The following is a 19,931-nucleotide window of genomic DNA, read 5'->3' as shown; positions in this document are numbered from 1 at the left end:
AGGCAAAGGAATATTGTAGGCCGAACTACTAATTTGACACAATCAGGACAGAGATACTCAGGCTTCAAGAATTCAAGTAAAAACACCAACATTTTACAACAGGGTGTACAATCAAAGAAAAAGAAATTCACAGCTTTAGGCAACAATACAAACTGAATGTACTTTAATACTGTATGTGTCGTAAATTTTAAGTGAACCTACAAAGTTTACAAAGTGAGCTGCAATGACATTTAACAATTTGGTTAGTTAAATACTTTGGTCCAATTTTACAATCAACAAGCCAATGGGGGAAAAAGTAAATACATATTTAGAGTGAGGATAAAGTACTTCAAAATCAGAGCTTAAATTTTATAATGTGAATTTAATTTCTGTGGACAAAACGGCAGCACAAAATGCAGGTTTGACACTGCTAAACATCTCTCGAGTATCACCCATTACTGGGAATATTTAGGGCAGGGGTCTGCATAATTATCAGCGCTTGGCCTGTAATTCTGCCCCCCCCACCGCCGCAAACACTTCCACTTATGTAGCTCTTGAATTAGACATATAATTTGAGGATTTTCATTAAACCTATTGCACATTGGCATCTCTCAAAACAGCCCCCTATAATAAAGTAATTTTTGAGTTAAAAATATGCAAATAAGTACCAGCTTCACAGAATGTTCATGGGTTTTGTCGCAGACTATCTGTCCCAAGTATAATTGAGGGCGTTAGAAAATTATTTAACGCCTCTCGTCTTTTTTTTCCTGAATGGCTTGCTCGAGGCCTAAGAGAGTCTGTTTGGGTTGGCATGGTTACGGTGCGGTGGAGGCCATCTGCTGTGGGATGAAGGTCTCGATGCTGTTGTGACTGGGCGACAGCAGGTGGCTGTGACTGTCTGCCGACTGTGTGTTTTGATACATGACCAGACTGCCTGAAGAGACTGCGAATGAAGAAAGGAAAGAGAATCGTCATAACATTGACATTCATTTGAAATTTTTTTTTATAACCACCACTCAATGGCTTCAAGGTAAAGACCCCAGGGAAGATGTTGGTCTTCACTGCCGGAGTGGCGATCTGCCGAAGCGGCTACCCAGCTTTTTATAAACCCTAATACAAAAGCAAAAAAGTCCTGCGGATGCTGGAATCTGGAACAAAACCAGAAAATGCTGGAAATCTCAACGGGTCAGGCAGCATCTGTGGAGAGGAAGCAGAGTGAACGTTTTCGGGTCGATGACCCTCGACCAGAAACATTAACTCTGCTTTCTCTCCACAGATGCTGCCTGACCTGCTGAGATTTCCAGCATTTTCTCTTTTTATAAACCCTGCCTGATACACGATCCATTAATTTCAGTGGAAAGAAAAGCAGGCGGGTTCTATAAAGCACGAGCGACCCCCAACCCCACCCCATCCCCTCACTCCTGCCAGATTACTGCCCAGGCAATGAAGACAAAAATCTAGCCCCACCATTTCTAAACCATACAGACAAGGAATCTCTTGGATTCCTGGCCTGTGCTGAATTCTTTGATGTCAGTTAGAACAGTAGGGTTTCTACTCCTGAACAATTTCCTGCAACACCCCACACCTCCTGCCCAGCTGGAACTGTCCATGTGTGAACATAAGGTCATCATAGGATTGGGTTTGGCTGACATGTCTTCGACAACAGAATAGCCAGCCAATACCATCTACCCTCACGCATCAATAAGGCCACATGGGTGAGGTAGTGAACCTGGACTGGTGTCCATCAAACGCGTCAAAGGAATTAACAGCTTCAGGAGAGATGGGGCTGGATGAACATTGGAGAAAAGAAAGCTTTTTTGTATATTTTGTTTTCAAGTTCAATTAGCACTTGGCAGGATTTTGCAGGTGTAAGTCATGTGGTGCTAATGATTACATGATTTGCAATTCATTATGGTATCGCACTCGGGAATATATTCAATTTAGTAAGGCCTAAAGCTTCCCTTATGAACCTGTAAATTAAAATGTAATTCTGTTAAGAACATAAGAAATAGGAGCAGGAATAGCCATACCGCCCCTCGAGCCTGCTCCGCCATTTAATACGATCATGGCTGATCCGATCATGGACTCAGGTCCACTTCCCTGCCTGCTCTCCATAATCCCTTATTCCCTTATCGTTTAAGAAACTGTCTTAAATTTATTCAATGTCTCAGCTTCCACAGTTCTCTGAGGCAGCGAATTCCACAGATCTACAACCTTCTGAGAGAAGAAATTTCTCCTCATCTCAGTTTTAAATGGGCGGCCCCTTATTCTAAGATTATGCCCTCTAGTTCTAGTCTCCCCCATCAGTGGAAACATCCTCTCTGCATCTACCTTCTCATAGAAACATAGAAACATAGAAAATAGGTGCAGGAGTAGGCCATTCGGCCCTTCGAGCCTGCACTGCTATTCAATAAGATCATGGCTGATCATTCCCTTAGTACCCCTTTCCTGCTTTCTCTCCATACCCCTTGATCCCCCTAGCCGTAAGGGCCATATCTAACTACCTCTTGAATATATCCAATGAACTGGCATCAACAACTCTCTGCGGCAGGGAATTCCATAGGTTAACAACTCTCTGAGTGAAGAAGTTTCTCCTCATCTCAGTCCTAAATGACCTACCCCTTATCCTAAGACTATGTCCCCTGGTTCTGGACTTCCCCAACATCGGGAACATTCTTCCCGCATCTAACCTGTCCAGTCCCGTCAGAATCTTATACGTTTCTATGAGATCCCCTCTCATCCTTCTAAACTCCAGTGAATAAAGGCCCAGTTGATCCAGTCTCTCCTCATATGACAGCCCAGCCATCCCTGGAATCAGTCTGGTGAACCTTCGCTGCACTCCCTCAATAGCAAGAACGTCCTTTCTCAGATTAGGAGACCAAAACTGAACACAATATTCCAGGTCAGGCCTCACTAAGGCCCTGTACAACTGCAGTAAGACCTCCCTGCTCCGATACACAAATCCCCTAGCTATGAAGGCCAACATACCATTTGCCTTCTTCACCGCCTGCTGTACCTGCATGCCCACTTTCAGTGACTGATGAACCATGACACCCAGGTCTCGTTGCACCTCCCCTTTTCCTAATCTGCCGCCATTCAGATAATATTCTGCCTTTGTGTTTTTGCCCCCAAAATGTATAACCTCATATTTATCCACATTATACTGCATCTGCGATGCATTTGCCCACTCACCTAACCTGTCCAAGTCACCTTGCAACCTATTAGCGTCCTCCTCACAGCTCACAACGCCACCCAGATTAGTGTCATCCGCAAACTTGGAGATATTACACTCAATTCCTTCATCTAAATCGTTAATATATATTGTAAAGAGCTGGGGTCCCAGCACTGAGCCCTGTGGCACTCCACTAGTCACTGCCTGCCATTCTGAAAAGGACCCGTTTATCCTGGCTCTCTGCTTCCTGTCTGCCAACCAGTTCTCTATTCACGTCAGAACATTACCCCCAATACCATGCGCTTTGATTTTGCACACCAATCTCCTGTGCGGGACCTTGTCAAAAGCCTTTTGAAAGTCCAAATACACCACATCCACTGGTTCTCCCTTGTCCACTCTGCTAGTTACATCCTCAAAAAATTCCAGAAGATTCGTCAAGCATGATTTCCCTTTCATAAATCCATGCTGACTTGGTCCGATCCTGTCACTGCTTTCCAAATGCGCTGCTATTTCATCCTTAATGATTGATTCCAACATTTTCCTCACTACTGATGTCAGGCTAACCGGTCTATAATTACCCGTTTTCTCTCTCTCTCCTTTTTTAAAAGGTAGTGTTACATTAGCTACCCTCCAGGAACTGATCCAGAGTTGATAGACTGTTGGAAAATGATCACCAATGCATCCACTATTTCTAGGGCCACTTCCTTAAGTACTCTGGGATGCAGACTAACAGGCCCCAAGGATTTATCAGCCTTCAATCCCATCAATTTTCCTAACACAATTTCCCGCCTAATAAGGATATCCTTCAGTTCCTCCTTCTCACTAGACCCATTGTCCCCTAGTACATTCGGAAGATTATTTGTGTCTTCCTTCGTGAAGACAGAACTGAAGTATTTGTTCAATTGGTCTGCCATTTCTTTGTTCCCCATTATAAATTCACCTGAATCTGACTGCAAGGAACCTACGTTTATCTTCACTAATCTTTTTCTTTTCACACATATTTATGGAAGCTTTTGCAGTCAGTTTTTATGTTCCCTGCAAGCTTCCTCTCTTACTCTATTTTCCCCCTCTTAATTAAACCCTTAGTCCTCCTCTGTTGAATTCTAAATTTCTCCCAGTCCTCAGGTTTGTTGCTTTTTCCACCCAATTTTATGCCTCTTCCTTTGTTTTAACACGATGTTTAATTTCCCTTGTTAGCCACGGTTGAGCCACCTTCCCCGTTTTATTTTTACTCCAGACAGGGATGTAGAATTGCTGAAGTTCATCCATGTGATCTTTAAATGTTTGCCATTGCTTATCCACCGTCAACCCTTTAAGTATCCTTTGCCAGTCTATTCTAACCAATTCATGCCTCATAGCATCGAAGTTTCCTTTCCTCAAGTTCAGGACCCTAGTTTCCGAATTAACTGTGTCACTCTCCATCTTAATAAAGAATTCTACCATGTTATGATTACTCTTCCCCAAGGGGCCTCGCACAACAAGATTGCTAATTAGTCCCTTCTCATTAGACATCACCCAGTCTAGGATGGCCAGCTCTCTAGTTGGTTCCTTGACATATTGGTCTAGAAAACCATCCCTAATACACTCTAGGAAATCCTCCTCCACCGCATTGCTACCAGTTTGGTTAGCCCAATCAATATGTAGATTAAAGTCGTCCATGATAACTGCTGTACCTTTATTGCACACATCCCTTATTTCTTGTTTGATGCTGTCCCCAACCTCACTACTACTGTTTGGTGGTCTGTACACAACTCCCACTAACGTTTTCTGCCTTCCGCAGCTCCACCCACACCGATTCCACACCATCCAGACTAATGTCCCTCCTTACTATTGTATTAATTTCCTCTCTAACCAGCAATGCCACCCCACCCCCTTTTCCTCTCTGCCTATCCTTTCTAAATGTTGAATACACCTGGATGTTGAGTTCCCAGCCTTGGTCACTCTGGAGCCATGTCTCTGTGATGCCAATTATATCATATCCGTTAACAAGCCCCCTCATAATCTTATACGTTTCGATAAGATCACCTCTCATTCTTCTGAATTCCAATGCGTTGAGGCCCAATCTACTCAACCTTTCCTCATAAGTCAACCCCCTCATCTCCAGAATCAACCTTGTGAACCTTCTCTAAACTGCCTCCAAAGCAAGTATATCCTTTCGTAAATATGGAAACCAAAACTGCATGTAGTATTCCAAGTATGGCCTCACCAATACTCTGTACAACTGTAGCAAGACTTCCCTGCTTTTATAGTCCATCCCCTTTGTAATAAATGCCAAGATTCCATACTAACCTTTTGTGTTTCATGCACAAGTACCCCCAGGTCCCGCTGTACTGCAGCACTTTGCAATCTTTCTCCATTTTAATAATAACTTGCTCTTTGATTTTTTTCTGCCAAAGTGCATGACCTCACAATTTCCAACATTATACTCCATCTGCAAAATTTTTGCCCACTCACTTAGCCTGTCTATGTCCTTTTGCAGATTTTGTGTGTCCTCCTCACACATTGCTTTTCCTCCCATATTTGTATTGTTGGCAAACTTGGCTACGTTACACTCAGTCCCTTCCTTCAAGTCGTTAATATAGATTGTAAATAGTTGGGGTCCCAGCAATGATCACTGTGGCACCCCACTAGTAACTGATTGCCAACCGAGAATGAACCATTTATCCCGACTCTCCATTTTCTGTTTGTGAACCCTGTGAACTTTTAACTTGTGCAGTACCCTTTTATGTGGCACCTTGTCAAATGCCTTCTGGAAGTCCAAATACACCACATCCACTGGTTCCCCTTTATCCACCCTGTCAGTTACATTCTCAAAGAATTGCAGCAAATTTATCAAACATGACTTCCCCTTCATAAATCCATGCTGAATCTGCCTGACCGAATTTTGCTTTTCCAAATGTCCTGCTGCTGCTTCTTTAATAATGGACTCCAACAGTTTCCCAACCACAGATGTTAGACTAACTGGTCTATAGTTTCCGGATTTTTGTCTGTCTCCTTTTTTAAATAGGGGCATTACATTTGCAGTTTTCCAATCTGCTGGGACCTCCCCAGAATCCTGGGAATTTTGGTAAATACAACCAATGCATCCACAATCCCTGCCGTTACTTTTATTAAGATCATAGGATGCAAGCCATCAGGTCCAGGGGATTTATCTGCCTTTAGTCCCATTATCTTACTGAGTACCACCTCCTTGGTGATTGTGATTGTGTTAAGTTCCTCCCCCGCATAGCCCATTGACTATCCACTGTTGGAATATTGGTGGTGTCCTCTAGCATAAAGACTGATACAAAATATTTGTTCAGAGTTTCTGCCATCTCCACGTTCCCCTTTACTAATTCCCGGTCTCGTCCTCTAAGGGACCAACATTTTCATCTGATCAGTCTTGCCTTATGGTTGGCATAATACTGTTGAAGCACTGAATAGTTTGAACATTACTGCAGGATTTGTAATTATTGTTCGCGAATGCACAATGGTGCAATAAAGGTTGAGTAGAAAAAAAGTCAAATACAGAGCTAGAAATTCCGTTGCACCCCATTTGGGGCGATAACTTTTGAAATCAGAAACAAGTATCGCCAGGCGATAATCCTTTTTTGATCGTGAGGAACTTCAGCTTTAGCGCTCCAAGAGGGAAGTGGAGCGCTAAATCAAGCATTACCATTTCTCTTAGGATGCTAAAGTGTGTGAGAGGCGGTAGTGGCAGAGCACTGAAGAATGTTCAGTGCAGTACTCCGGGCATCAGAGGCTCCTTCCCTTGTGTAAAGGGAAGGGCCAATGATGGATTGCAGCATTCTTCTTATTTCTGTGTGGCCAGGGGACCTGCGCGACTGCTGTTACAGCCCCAATCATTCTCAGAGAATGGAGGGCTGAGACATCGCGCAGCAATGGGGCGTCAAAACCATTCAGCAGGCACCAGACTGGTGCGAAGAATAATGTTTAGCCTACCTGACCACCACTGCCTTTAATTAGCACTCCCCAAATGGCCAGCCGAGGTGACAACACCTCCTGTTGCTGTCTTTGTTGATGCCCGGCGATACAGCAGGGGGCGGGAGCGGATTTCATATCCGGGGCGGTAACGGGGCGCTGCGCACCTGATGATCTCATGATCTACGGGGCGCTAGAGACCGTGGCAATAAGTGTTAGCCCCAGCGCAAAACTGCCAGGGAAGTTTGCGGGTGTCGGGGAATTCGTCACATTGGGTCGGTAATCTCTTAACGCCCCGTTACCACTCCCTGCAGGCACTAACGGGAGGCACAAAGCAGCCGAATTTCTCCGCTATAAACTATAAAGTGGGGAGATATACTATATCTCAAAAAGGTCAAAAGTGTCAGGAGTAAGTGTCAGAAGTTGTAATGTTCATTAACTCTTATAATTAATATACACATCCTCAGTTAGGCACAGCGGTTAACTAACACCGTTAACAAAAAAAGAAAGTTTCCCAAAAGCCTAGTGGATAAGGGCACCACTCATTTTAAGGCTAAGATATATGGCTGGAAGGCTGCAGATTTGATTGCCAGTTTGTCTTGAGTTGAAAAGAAAGACTTGCGTTTAAATAGCGCCTTTCACGACCTTTTCACAGAATCTTTTATGCCCACCTGAGAGAGCAGACGGGGCCTCGGTTTAATGTCTCATCTGAAAGACGACACCTCCGACAGTGCAGCACTCCCTCAGTACTGCACCGGAGTGTCGGCATCGATTTTTGTGCTCTCTCTGGAGTGGGACTTTGAACCCACAACCTTCTGACTCTGTGTTGACAATGCTAGCCAACTGAGCCATGGCTAATCATCCAGCCTTCCTACTGCTCCCACCAAGTGCTGACCTGGGCTGGAAAGTGTGCTGGTGGGTGGACATTGGATGGGAACAGGGTGTGATTCAGACAGGATACTCTCCAAGATAAATAACCTTCTGGCACCCAACATCTCGGCTCAGATGTGAAAAATGGACAAGCGGGTGAAGGGCACCTGGTGTCGATGGAAGCCTACTTTAGGATGAGTTAGAACTTCAGGGCACGAAGGAAGAACATTTTACTGATTTTTTTTAAAAAGGAAGAGAGAAAAGTATGCAAGGACCTGTTATATGAGGCCCAACCAAAGCTTTTACTCTTTGGGCTATATTTTACCTTTTGTTGCTAATTTTAGCACGGACAACAATTTGTGGTTATAATGAATGCTGAGCAGGAACTGGGAGAAGAAATATGACCTGGTTAAGATCATTCAGTCATATAGCATTCAGCAGCTGCACTGTTAAATTGAGAATTGGGTTTAACAAAGCACAGCTGCTTTAAAATAGCAAAAGCAAAGTATATCATGTGTACATCATTTGTCCGCTAATATCACCAGTCATTTCTAGGTTACAGAAAATATAGAGGATATAATCCACAGCTATATACTTAATTTAGGTTTCAGCCATTGCTCAGTGATAGCACTCTTGCCTCTGAGTCAGAAGGTTGTGGGTTCAAGTTCCACTCCAGAGCACAAAATCTAGGCTGACATTCCAGTACAGTACTGAGGGAGTGCTGCACTGTTGGAGGTGCTGTATTTTGGATGAGACGTTAAACCAAGGCCCCATCTGCCCTCTCAGGTGGACGTAAAAGATCCCATGGCACTATTTCAAAGAAGAGCAAGGGAGTTATCCCCGGTGTCCTGGTCAATATTTATCCCTCAATCAGCATAACAAAAACAGATTGCACATTGCTATTTGTGGGAGCTTGCTGTGTGCAAATTGGCTGCTGCATTTCCTACATTACAACAGTGACCACACTTCAAAAAGTACTTAATTGCCTGTACAGTGCTTTGAGATGTCCGGTGGTCGTGAAAGGCGCTATATAAATGCAAGTCTTTCTTTTCTTTTAATATTAAATATAGTTTATTTTTCCATTTATTTCTCTTCCCTCTCCTGGTCTGTCTATGCTACATCTGGCTGACCTGTTGGTAAGGTGTTGCTAGTATTGTTCTGAAATAGTAGTGGGCTGGGGTGGGAGCGGCCCAGGATGACTCTCTATGATTTCCTCTCTCCCCCTGTGGGGAGGTACATGGGGTACACTCAGCATTTCCACGCAGCAACACAGCTGCAGCCAAGACCTCACCTGTCATGTATTCAACCAGCAATGTAACCCATGTATAATCTGACCTAAGTTGTACACTGTGAGAACAACGACCACTAGGTGGTGAACTTTTGCGAGACACTCCTAACCTGGACCTTCAGATATAAAAGGGGAAGCTCCACCCACTTCCTGCACTTGAGTGCTAAGGAATAAAGGACAGGTCACAGACTGACCTTCTCTCAAGCATGGGACTCGTGTGCATTTATACTGTATAGTAAGGATCTATCAATGGCGACGAGAAACTGGGATTTAAACCACACGAGCATGGCCACTAGCAGAACAGACGAGAGGTACTGTGTTAAGGAATGGTTGGGACAGAGATTCAACATTGTTAAAGCAGCACACAGTTCTCCAGGCAGTCAAGGGCAATCGGTCATGCCCCAACATGTAGTCGAACCCAGAGGGGGAGTTCGACAGAGACAATGGCAAGCTGAACGGCGATTCACGCCATTGCAAGGGACAATGCGGCCAGTAATGGGGCCATCAACACCTGTTAATGGCGCACTCAAAGACAATAACAGGGGCAGTCAGGGACGATTGACTGGCAAGGGACCTTTTGTTTCCAACAGCAGCTGATGTTGGAGGCGTGGAGGCACACACTCAGCCGGAGTTTGCAGAGATGAGCAAAATACCTGCAGAAATTGCAGAAATGAACGCTGGGGGAAATCGCTGGAAGCTGAAGTTCAGCGAGTTCATGTGGAGCACGTATACAGTTCATACACCAGGATGCCACCGATAATGATGAAAGTGCTCCTCAATGGCATCCCATATCAATGGAGCTAGACATGGGGGCCAGCCAGTCCCTGATGGGTATCAAACAGTTCGAAAAGTTGTGGGCGTCCAAGGCCAGGAGGCCAAAATTATCGCCGATTGACGCACAGCTACAGACATACACAAAGGAGATCATTCCGGTGCTAGGCAGTGCCACGGTAGTTGTGACTCGCAAAGATTCGGAGAACAGGTTGCCACTCTGGGTTGTCCCAGGGGACGGTCCCGCACTACTGGGGAGGAGTTGGCTTGCTGTCATGAACTGGAAATGGGGCGATGTCAATGCAATTTCCTCTGTGGAGTGAGTATCATGCTCACAGATCCTGGACAAATTTGACTAATTATTTCAACCCGGCATTGACACTTTCATGGGGGCCAAGGTAGTGATTCACATAAACCCGGACGCCAGGCCAGTACACCACAAGGCCAGAGCGGTGCCGAACGTGATGCGGGAAAAGATAGAAGGCGAATTGGACCGCCTGCTGAGGGAAGGCATCACCTCGCCAGTCGAATTCAGTGACTGGGCGAGCCCGATTGTGCCGGTGCTCAAGGCGGATGGGTCGGTCAGGATATGTGACGATTACAAGGCCACCATCAATCGGGTGTCACTCCAAGACCAGTACCCGCTACCGAGAGCGGAGGACCTCTTTGCGACGCTATCCGGTGGCAAACTTTTTTCAAAATTGGACCTGACCTCAGCTTACATGACCCAGGAGCTGGCGAGTGAGTTGAAGAAGCTGGCCACCATCACGGCACACAAGGGGTTGTTTGAGTACAACAGATGTCCGTTCGGGATTCGCTCGGCCGCCGCGATTTTCCAATGAAATATGGAAAGCGTCCTCAAGTCGATTCCAGGGACGGTGGTTTTTCAGGACGACATCCTTATCACAGGTTATGATACTGAAGAATACCTCCACAACCTGGAGGAGCTGCTAAGCAGACTGGACTGGATAGCGCTGCGACTGAAAAAGGCGAAGTGCGTCTTCCTAGCTCCAGAGGTAGAATTCCTGGGGATGAGGGTAGCAGCAGACGGGATCAGCCCTACTGCGTCCAAGACGGAAGCGATCCAGAGAGCACCCAGACCCCATAACACGACGGAGCTGCGTTCGTTCCTGGGGCTCCTGAACTATTTTGGTAACTTTCTTCCCAAATTGAGCATGCTGCTAGAGCCGCTACATGTGCTCCTACGCAAAGGTCACGAATGGGTCTGGGGGGGGACAGCCAGGAAAGGGCTTTTAATAGAGCACGCAATTTGTTATGTGCTAGCAATCTGTTAACGCTATATGACCCATGTAAGAAACTTGTGTTAACGTGCGATGCGTCGTCCTATGGTGTCGGTGTGTGTTGCAGCTTGTCAATGCCAAGGGTCAGTTACAGCCAGTAGCTTATGCCTCCAGGAGTCTGTCCCAGGCAGAAAGGGGCTACGGGATGGTAGAAAAGGAGGCGTTCGCATGTGTATATGCGGTAAAGAAAATGCACCAGTACCTGTTTGGCAGGAAATTTGAGCTGGGGACAGATCACAAACCCCTAATGTCCCTTTTGGCCGACAACAAGGCCATAAATGCAAACACATCAGCCCGCATACAGAGGTGGGCACTCACGTTAGCCGCCTATGACTACACAATTCGGCACCGAAATCTGCGCCGATGCACTCAGCAGGCTCCCACTAGCCACCACTGAGGGGGCTACCAAGATGGTCATGGCTGTTGAAGCTTTCGGAAGCGAAGGCTCACACGTGACAGCCCGTCAGATTAAAGTCTGGACAAATAGAGACCCGCTATTGCCTCTAGTCAAGAAATGTGTCCTGAATGGGGACTGGGCAGCCACGTACAGGGCATGCCCTGAGGAATTTAAACCATTTCACAGGCGCAGGGATGAACTCTCGATTCGCCGATTGAATACTGTGGGGAAACCGTGTAGTCATGCCCCAGATGGGCAGAGAGGTGTTCATCAGAGAACTCCACAATGGGCACCCAGGCATTGTCACGATGAAGGCAATTGCCAGGTCACACGTTTGGTGGCCAGGGATAGACACAGATCTGGAACTTTGTGTTCGCAGGTGCAACACGTGTGCCCAGCTGGGCCATGCGCCCAGGGAAGCCCCCCTTAGCCCTTGGCCATGGCCCGCCAAGCCTTGGTCACGCATCCATGTGGACTATGCAGGTCCTTTCATGGGAAAAATGTTTTTGGTTGTAGTAGACGCCTACTCCAAATGGATCGAGTGTGACATTTTAAATTCAAGCACATCCTCTGCCACGGTAGAAAGTCTACGGGCAATGTTCGCCGCCCACAGTCTACCGGACATCTTGGTCAGCGACAATGGCCCGTGCTTCACAAGCACTGAATTCCAGGACTTCATGGCAGGCAATGGAATTAACCATGTCAGAACGGCACCGTTCAAGCCGGCCTCAAACGGCCAGGCAGAACGAGCAGTGCAGATAAACAAACAGGGGATGCTCAGAATCCAAGGGGGTTCCCTACAAAGCCGCTTATCACACTTCCTGTTGGCCTACAGATCCCGATCACACTCGCTCACAGGGATTCCACCCGCAGAGCTCCTAATGAAAAGGACACTCAAAACCCGGTTATCCTTTATACACCCCACCATGAAAGAAATTGTCAAGAGCAGGCGCCAGTCACAATATGACTACCATGACAGGAATGCGAGGGCGCGATGTATTGATGGCACTGTGATTGCCAAAGAGGGAAATAGGATTCGGTAGTTAAACTTACCAATGGACAAATCTGCCGCAAACATGTGGATCAAACAAAAAGGAGGTTCAGTAACCCCATAGAAGAAGCAGAGGAAGAACACAATATAGAGTTCACTCCTCCTCAGGTGACCGAACACAGGGCCCAAAGCGAGGAGAGCCCAGTCACTGTGGGCAGTCTGGATAGGCCTGAGGCACCGCAAACAGCAGACACTCAGGCCAGCGCCCAACAACCGGAGCCCCAACTCAGGCGCTCTACAAGAGAGCGTAAACCACCAGAGAGACTCAACCTGTGATCCCAATAAGACTTTGGGGGGGGAGGTGATGTCATGTATTTAACCAGCAATGTAACCCATGTATAATCTGACCTAAGTTGTACACTGTGAGAACAATGACCACTAGCTGGTGAGACACTCCTAACCTGGACCTTCAGATATAAAAGGAGAAGCTCTACCCACTTCCTGCACTTGAGTGCTAAGGAATAAAGGACACGTCATAGACTGACCTTCTCTCAAGCATGGGCCTCATGTGCATTTATACTGTATAGTAAGGACCTATCATCAACAAGGTGTGAGATCACAAGCGCAAACCCATGTGTAAGCCTGCCATTCTGTGGCAAGATGGTATATCAAGAGGATGAATGATCCTGATAAATTACAGGAGTGGAGCCCAAGGGTTTGTTTGTGTCTGAACCCAGCCCTTTAGACAGATTCCAACCTGAGTAATTTGACACAGTAAATTTTCCAATCACACATTCCTGCTCCTGAGCACCGCCCGCTGGGAGCAAGTATCGGGACACTACATGAGGCACATGATTTTCTGTCCATTTTATGACCATCAGAAAATTCAGTGCATTCAGAAAATTGCCCTAATTAATAATAATAGAGTTAGTGCCGATATTTTTTATTCTGATTTCATTCAGGGCAGTTATTGTGGCTAGTGCATCACATCAGACAGCAGGCTCCCAAGATTAAATCTTCTGATTTGAACTGAAGTTCACTACATGTTACTGGGAATAAATACCACAGCCTGTACATTAATAGTCTGGGTTACCGAGGGGGATGACAGCCTTGTACCAGGAGGGAGCAGCATTACACTCTGCACATGAAGATGCACGACTTGAAAAATAGAGAATTATTGGCAGATTACATAATTTATGATTTAGTGACCCTTGACTATACTAATAGTGGTATATATTGCACGTCAATACTATACGTTCATCCTTCAGTTCCTGTGATTATGAAGAGAGTAGATGTGCTTAGGTTTACATACAGCACACAGAAAAATCTTCTCTTCCATGTGTAAGCATTTTGCTACTGGGTTTGCGAAGATTTTGCTTGCTCACTAATTGTAGCAAAATTGTAAAGGTCTTCGTTTACGGCACATTAATAATTTCACTCGAAATACCAAGTTCTTCGCAAGTACATTTACAATGGGGTAGATTTTCAACTTGCCGCCCTGGTGTAAAACTGGCATTATGGATCAGCAATCCGTCATAGAAAGGGCCCAATTTTCACCTCCATTGATTTTGATTAATGGAGTCTTTTCAAAGCAATAAAATTGTCGCTTGAAGAAGATGAATATTAAAGGATATGAGGTGTGAGTAGGACAGTGGAATTAGACCAGGTGGCTCGTGTGGGGAAAATTACAACTTAACGGGCTAAAAGGTCTGGTTACATAAGAACATAATAAGAGATGGAGTAGGCCATTTGGCCCTTCGAGCCTGCTCTGCCATTCAACAAGATCATGGTTGATCTTCTACCTCAAATGTACCTTCCCACACTATCCCCATATTCCTTAATTCCCATGGTTCCCAAAAATGTATCGACCTCTATCTTGAAAATACTCAATGACTGAACTTCCACTGCTCTCAGGGGTAGAGAATTCCTAAGATTCCAAAGGTTCAAGTCGACTCCTTCGGGAAATTCTGCTCTTTGTGTTTTTTTTCATCCAGACATCGATGATAATGGGGGGCGTTGACTACACCTGAGGGGCAAAAACGTGGTGGTGGCAACAACTGAGGGGCGTATTCACTGCTGCGATGACGTAATCGCACGGCACCATGCCACCATGGCTCTCCCCTTCACTTAAAGGGGAGAGTCTTCGCACTTTTTAAATTTCGGGCCACCGGGCCACCTTGGAGGATTTCTGCCGGGCCAACGGCCTGGCACCCAAGAGGGGATACCAAGTTGGTGGCCCGGCCGAATCCGGGGGCATAATTGTCGGGCCGACATGGCAGCCGCACCGTCATTGCAAAAGGCCACAGCCTCACTGGAAAAAGCTTGTTTTGGCACTGCCGGGCGGACCGAAGATTTTCCAAGGGGAATGTCGCCGTCAGGGCATTAGATCGGCGGTGCGCACGGTGATGGCGTGCTTAACACCGATCGGCAGCAGAGGAACGGTGGGGGGTGATTGGGGCACCGCTGGGAAGACTCGGGAGGGCAATTGGACTATCAGCGGCCACTCCACCAAATATCGGCGGTCACCCCACTCCGTAGCGTGTGGCCGCCGATTTGCGGATGGTAACAGGCCTTAAGGAAAGGGGCAATTTCAGCCCCCTTTACTCATACGCTAATCCCTTTGTAAGAAAAGCGAACATACCATTTGCTGTACCTGAATGTTAGCTTTCTGTGAGTCATGTACAAGGTCACCCAGGTCCCTCTGAATGCAGACATTTCCCAGTCTCTCACCATTCAACAAATATTCTGCTTTTTTGTTTTTCCTACCAAAATGGCTAACTTCACACTTCTCCAATTGTATTCCAATTGCTATGTTCTTGCCCACTCAAGCTTTCTGTGGATAACCTTCAGCATGAGGAAGTACTTGAGATTCAGCGCTGTTTTTGTGTTGGGATGTTCTGCTAATCTAGTTAGCAGGAAGGAAATTTGCAACAGCGTTCATCAACCTCACAGAAACATTTCAATAAAATGATATAAACTCCAATTGGCTATGGGGAGCACATTAACCTGCCACTGAGTCACTCATTTTAACGAGTTAGTTTAAGTAATCAAAAGACTCACGGCATAGATCTTTAAAAGTAATTGCGCAATCCCGACTTCCTTCATCCACCATTGGTGGCCGTGTCTTCAGCTGTCTAGGCTCAGAGCTCTGGAATTCCCTCCCTAAACCCCTCAGCCTACCACACCCTCTTCCTGTAAGACATTCCTTAAAGCCTACCTCTTTGAGCAAGCTTTTGGTCACCTGTTCCAATATCTCCTTATGTGGCTCAGTGTCAAATTTTGTGTGCCACAGCTCCTGTGAAGGGCTACATAAATGCAAGTTGTTGTTGTCCAACTGCTGACTACAGGGCTAGATTATGGGGCTCTTACTCTCGAATCAGGCTCCTTGAATTCAGGGAAGCATTTGGCTTTTGCCTTTGGTTCAATTAGCTCCTCAACTCCTGTTTCAACACAAAGGCTTCACACACTACGTGTATATCAAGAACGTCCTGATGATACGAACAGAAACTTGTCCTGTCCAAAGAGCTCCCAGATATGGTTGTGATATGCTGAAAATTCTGTCTCCATACCAGCATGTCAAGGCTATTCCCTTCAAGGTAACGTCGCCTGTCTGTTTAATCGAGGATCTGAGACAGGGGATTATTTACTCATTTAATGAAAACTTTCCCCATTGTTAAATTTATTTTTCTCCCGCTCACCATTTCTTACTTTGAGGGAGATCGGATGACTAAGGGCTTGTTATCACACAGAACCAACATTTTCACTGTCTCAAGGGCGTTTATGCAAAATAGATGGCGGGGGTAGGGGGGATGGGGAGAGGGGGCCAGACATGGGGCAGAGAAGAGCACGTGAGTACAGGGCACAGCCAGAGAGGGGAGAGGGAGACCCTGTACCCACCAGTACTGTACCCCAGTCTTATACAGTGACAATCCTGTGCCCACCAGTACTGCACCCCAGTGTTAGACAGTGACAATCCTGTACCCACCAGTACTGTACCCCAGTGTTAGATAGTGACAATCCTGTACCCATCAGTACTGCACCCCAGTGTTATACAGTGACAGACCTGTACCCACCAGCACTGTACCCCATTGTTATACAGTGACAGACCTGTACCCACCAGTACTGTATCCCAGTGTTATACAGTGACAATCCTGTGCCCACCAGTACTGCACCCCAGTGTTAGACAGTGACATACCTCTACCCACCAGTACTGTACCCCATTGTTATACAGTGACAGACCTGTACCCACCAGTATTGTACCCCATTGTTATACAGTGACAGACCTGTACCCACCAGTACTGTACCCCAATGTTAGACAGTGACAGACCTCTACCCACCAGTACTATACCCCAGTGTTAGACAGTGACAGACCTCTACCCACCAGTACTGTACCCCATTGTTATACAGTGACAGACCTGTACCCACCAGTACTGTACCCCAATGTTAGACAGTGACAGACCTCTACCCACCAGTACTGTACCCCAGTGTTAGACAGTGACAGACCTCTACCCACCAGTACTGTACCCCATTGTTATACAGTGACAGACCTGTACCCACCAGTACTGTACCCCAGTGTTATACAGTGACAATCCTGTGCCCACCAGTACTGCACCCCAGTGTTATACAGTGACAGAGCTGTACCCACCAGTACTGCGCCCCAGTGTTAGTAGTACTCAGTAAAATAATGGGACTAAAGGCAGACAAGTCCCCGGGGCCTGATGGCTTATATCCTTGGGTTTTAAAAGAAGTGGCTGCAGAGCTAGCGGATGCATTGGTTGTAATCTACCAAAATTCCCTAGATTCTGGGGTGGTCCCAGTAGATTGGAAACCGCAAATGTAATGCACCTATTTATCAAAGGAGGTAGACAAAAAGCAGAAAACTATAGACCAGTTAGCCTAACATCTATCATTGGGAAAATGCTGGAATCCATTATTAAGGAACCAGTAGCGGGACATTTGGAAAAGCATAATTCAATCAAGCAGAGTCAGCAAGGTTTTATGAAACGGAAATCATGTTTGACAATTTTGCTGGAGTTCTTTGATGATGTAACGAGTAGGGTAGATGCGGGGGAACCAGTGATTGTGGTGTATTTGGATTTCCAGAAGGCATTCGATAAGGTGCCACATAAAAGGTTACTGCACAAGATAAAAGTTCACGGGTTTGGGGGTAGTATATTAGCATGGATAGAGGATTGGCTGACTAACACAAAACAGAGAGTCGGGAAAAATGGGTCATTTTCCGGTTGGCAAACAGTAACTAGTGGGGTGCCGCAGGGATTGGTGCTGGGGCCTCAACTATTTACAATCTATATTAATGATTTGGATGAAGGGACCGTGTGTAATGTAGCCAAGTTTTCTGATGATACAAAGATGGGTGGGAAAACCAATTGTGAGGAGGACACAAAAGATCTGCAAAGGGATATAGACTGGCTAAGTGAGTGGGCAAAAATTTGGCAGATGGAGTATAATGTGGGAAAATGTGAGGTTATCCACTTTGGCAGAAAAATCAGAAAGCAAATTATTTTTTAAATGAAGAAAAATTGCAGCAAAGTGCTGCAGTACAGAGGGACCTGGGGGTCCTTGTGCATGAAACACAAAAAGTTAGTATGCAGGTACAGCAAATAATCAGGAAGGCAAATGGAATGCTGGCCTTTATTGCAAGGGGGATAGAGTATAAAAGCAGAGAAGTCCTGCTACAACTGTACTTGGTATTGGTGAGGCCACACCTGGAGTACTTGTACAGTTTTGGTCTCCGTATTTAAGGAAGGATATACTTGCATTGGAGGCTGTTCAGAAAGTTCACTAGGTTGATTCTAGAGATGAGGGAGTTGATTTATGAAAATAGGTTGAGTAGTTTGGGCCTATACTCATTGGAGTTCAGAAGAATGAGAGGTGATCTTATCGAAACATATAAGATAATGAGGAGGCTCGACAAGGTGGATGCAGAGAGGATATTTCCACTCATAGGGGAAACTAAAACTAGGGGACATAGTCTCAGAATAAGGGCTGCCCATTTAAAACTGAGATGAGGAGGAATTTCTTCTCAGAGGGTTGTAAATCTATGGAATTCTCTGCCCCAGGGAGCTGTGCAAGCTGGGTCATTGAATATATTTAAGGCAGAGATAGAAGATTTTTGAGTGATAAGGGAATAAAGGGTTATGGGGAGCGGGCAGTGAAGTGGAGCTGAGTCCATGATCAGATCAGCCATGTTCTTATTAAATAGCGGGGCAGGCTCGAGGGGCCAGGTGGCCTACTCCTGCTCCTATTTCTTATGTTCTTATGATCTTAACCTGTTCCCATCAGTATTGTACCCCAGTGTTATACATTGACAGACCTGTACCCACCAGTATTGTCGCCGTGTCAGACAGTGCATGAGCTGTACCCACCAGCACTGTACCCCAATGTTGTACAGTGACAGACAAATATCTACCACTACCAGTATTGTACCCTAAAAATAATGTTTGTTGTGCCCCGTAGGGGACGAAATCCGCACTGTGAATCCGGGAGGAGCTCCTCAGCCACAGGGAGAAGACGGTTGACGAAGACTCTAGCGACGACTTTCCCAGTGGTTGATAGCAGGGAGATTCCTCTGTAGTTGCTGCAGTTGGACTTGTCCCCTTTTTAAAAGATGGTCACGATCACTGCATCTCCGAGACATCCTGGCATGCTCTCCTCCCTCCAGATGAAAGAGGTGAGGCTTTTGTATTGGACTGTTCAGCCACCTAAGGACTCATTTTTAGAGTGGAAGCAAGTCTTGATTCTGAGGGACTGCCTATGATGATGATGGTGATGTACCCCAGTGTTATACAGTGACAGACCTGGACCCACCAGTAGTGTAACCCAGTGTTATACAGTGATAGAGCTGTACCCACTAGTACTGTAACCCTGTGTTATACAGTGACAGACCTGGACCCACCAGTACTGCACCTCAGTGTTGGACAGTGACAGACCTGGACCCACCAGCACTGTACCCCAGTGTTATACAGTGATAGAGCTGTACCTCCTAGTACTGTATCCCAGTGCTCTATAGTGACAGACCAATAGCCACCAGTCACTGTATCCCAGTGTAATACAGTGATATACCTGTAGCTGTCAGTACTGTACCCCAGTGTGATACAGTGACAGACCTGTAGCTGCCAGTACTGTACCCCAGTGTTATACAGTGACAGACCTGTACCCAGCAGTACTGTACCCTGTACCCCAGTGTTATACAGTGACAGACCTGTACCCAACAGTAATGT

The 19,931-nt window shown here is 46.0% G+C and overlaps 1 protein-coding gene across 1 annotated transcript in view; it reads right to left on the bottom strand.

The window, feature by feature from the left end:
- Window positions 1-794: 794 nt before the first annotated feature.
- The window catches only part of LOC139268260 (hepatocyte nuclear factor 1-alpha-like), a 292,924-nt gene continuing 273,787 nt past the window's right edge, over window positions 795-19,931 (bottom strand). The window contains exon 10 of the mRNA XM_070886311.1: window positions 795-922. Coding sequence (XP_070742412.1) covers window positions 795-922 — 128 coding nt within the window. The remainder of the gene's footprint in view (window positions 923-19,931) is intronic.

This window comes from Pristiophorus japonicus, chromosome 8 (assembly GCF_044704955.1).
Source record: "Pristiophorus japonicus isolate sPriJap1 chromosome 8, sPriJap1.hap1, whole genome shotgun sequence".
NCBI lineage: Eukaryota > Metazoa > Chordata > Chondrichthyes > Pristiophoridae > Pristiophorus > Pristiophorus japonicus.
Note: the sequence above shows the minus strand (reverse complement) of the source record. Positions and strands in the feature narration are given on the sequence as shown.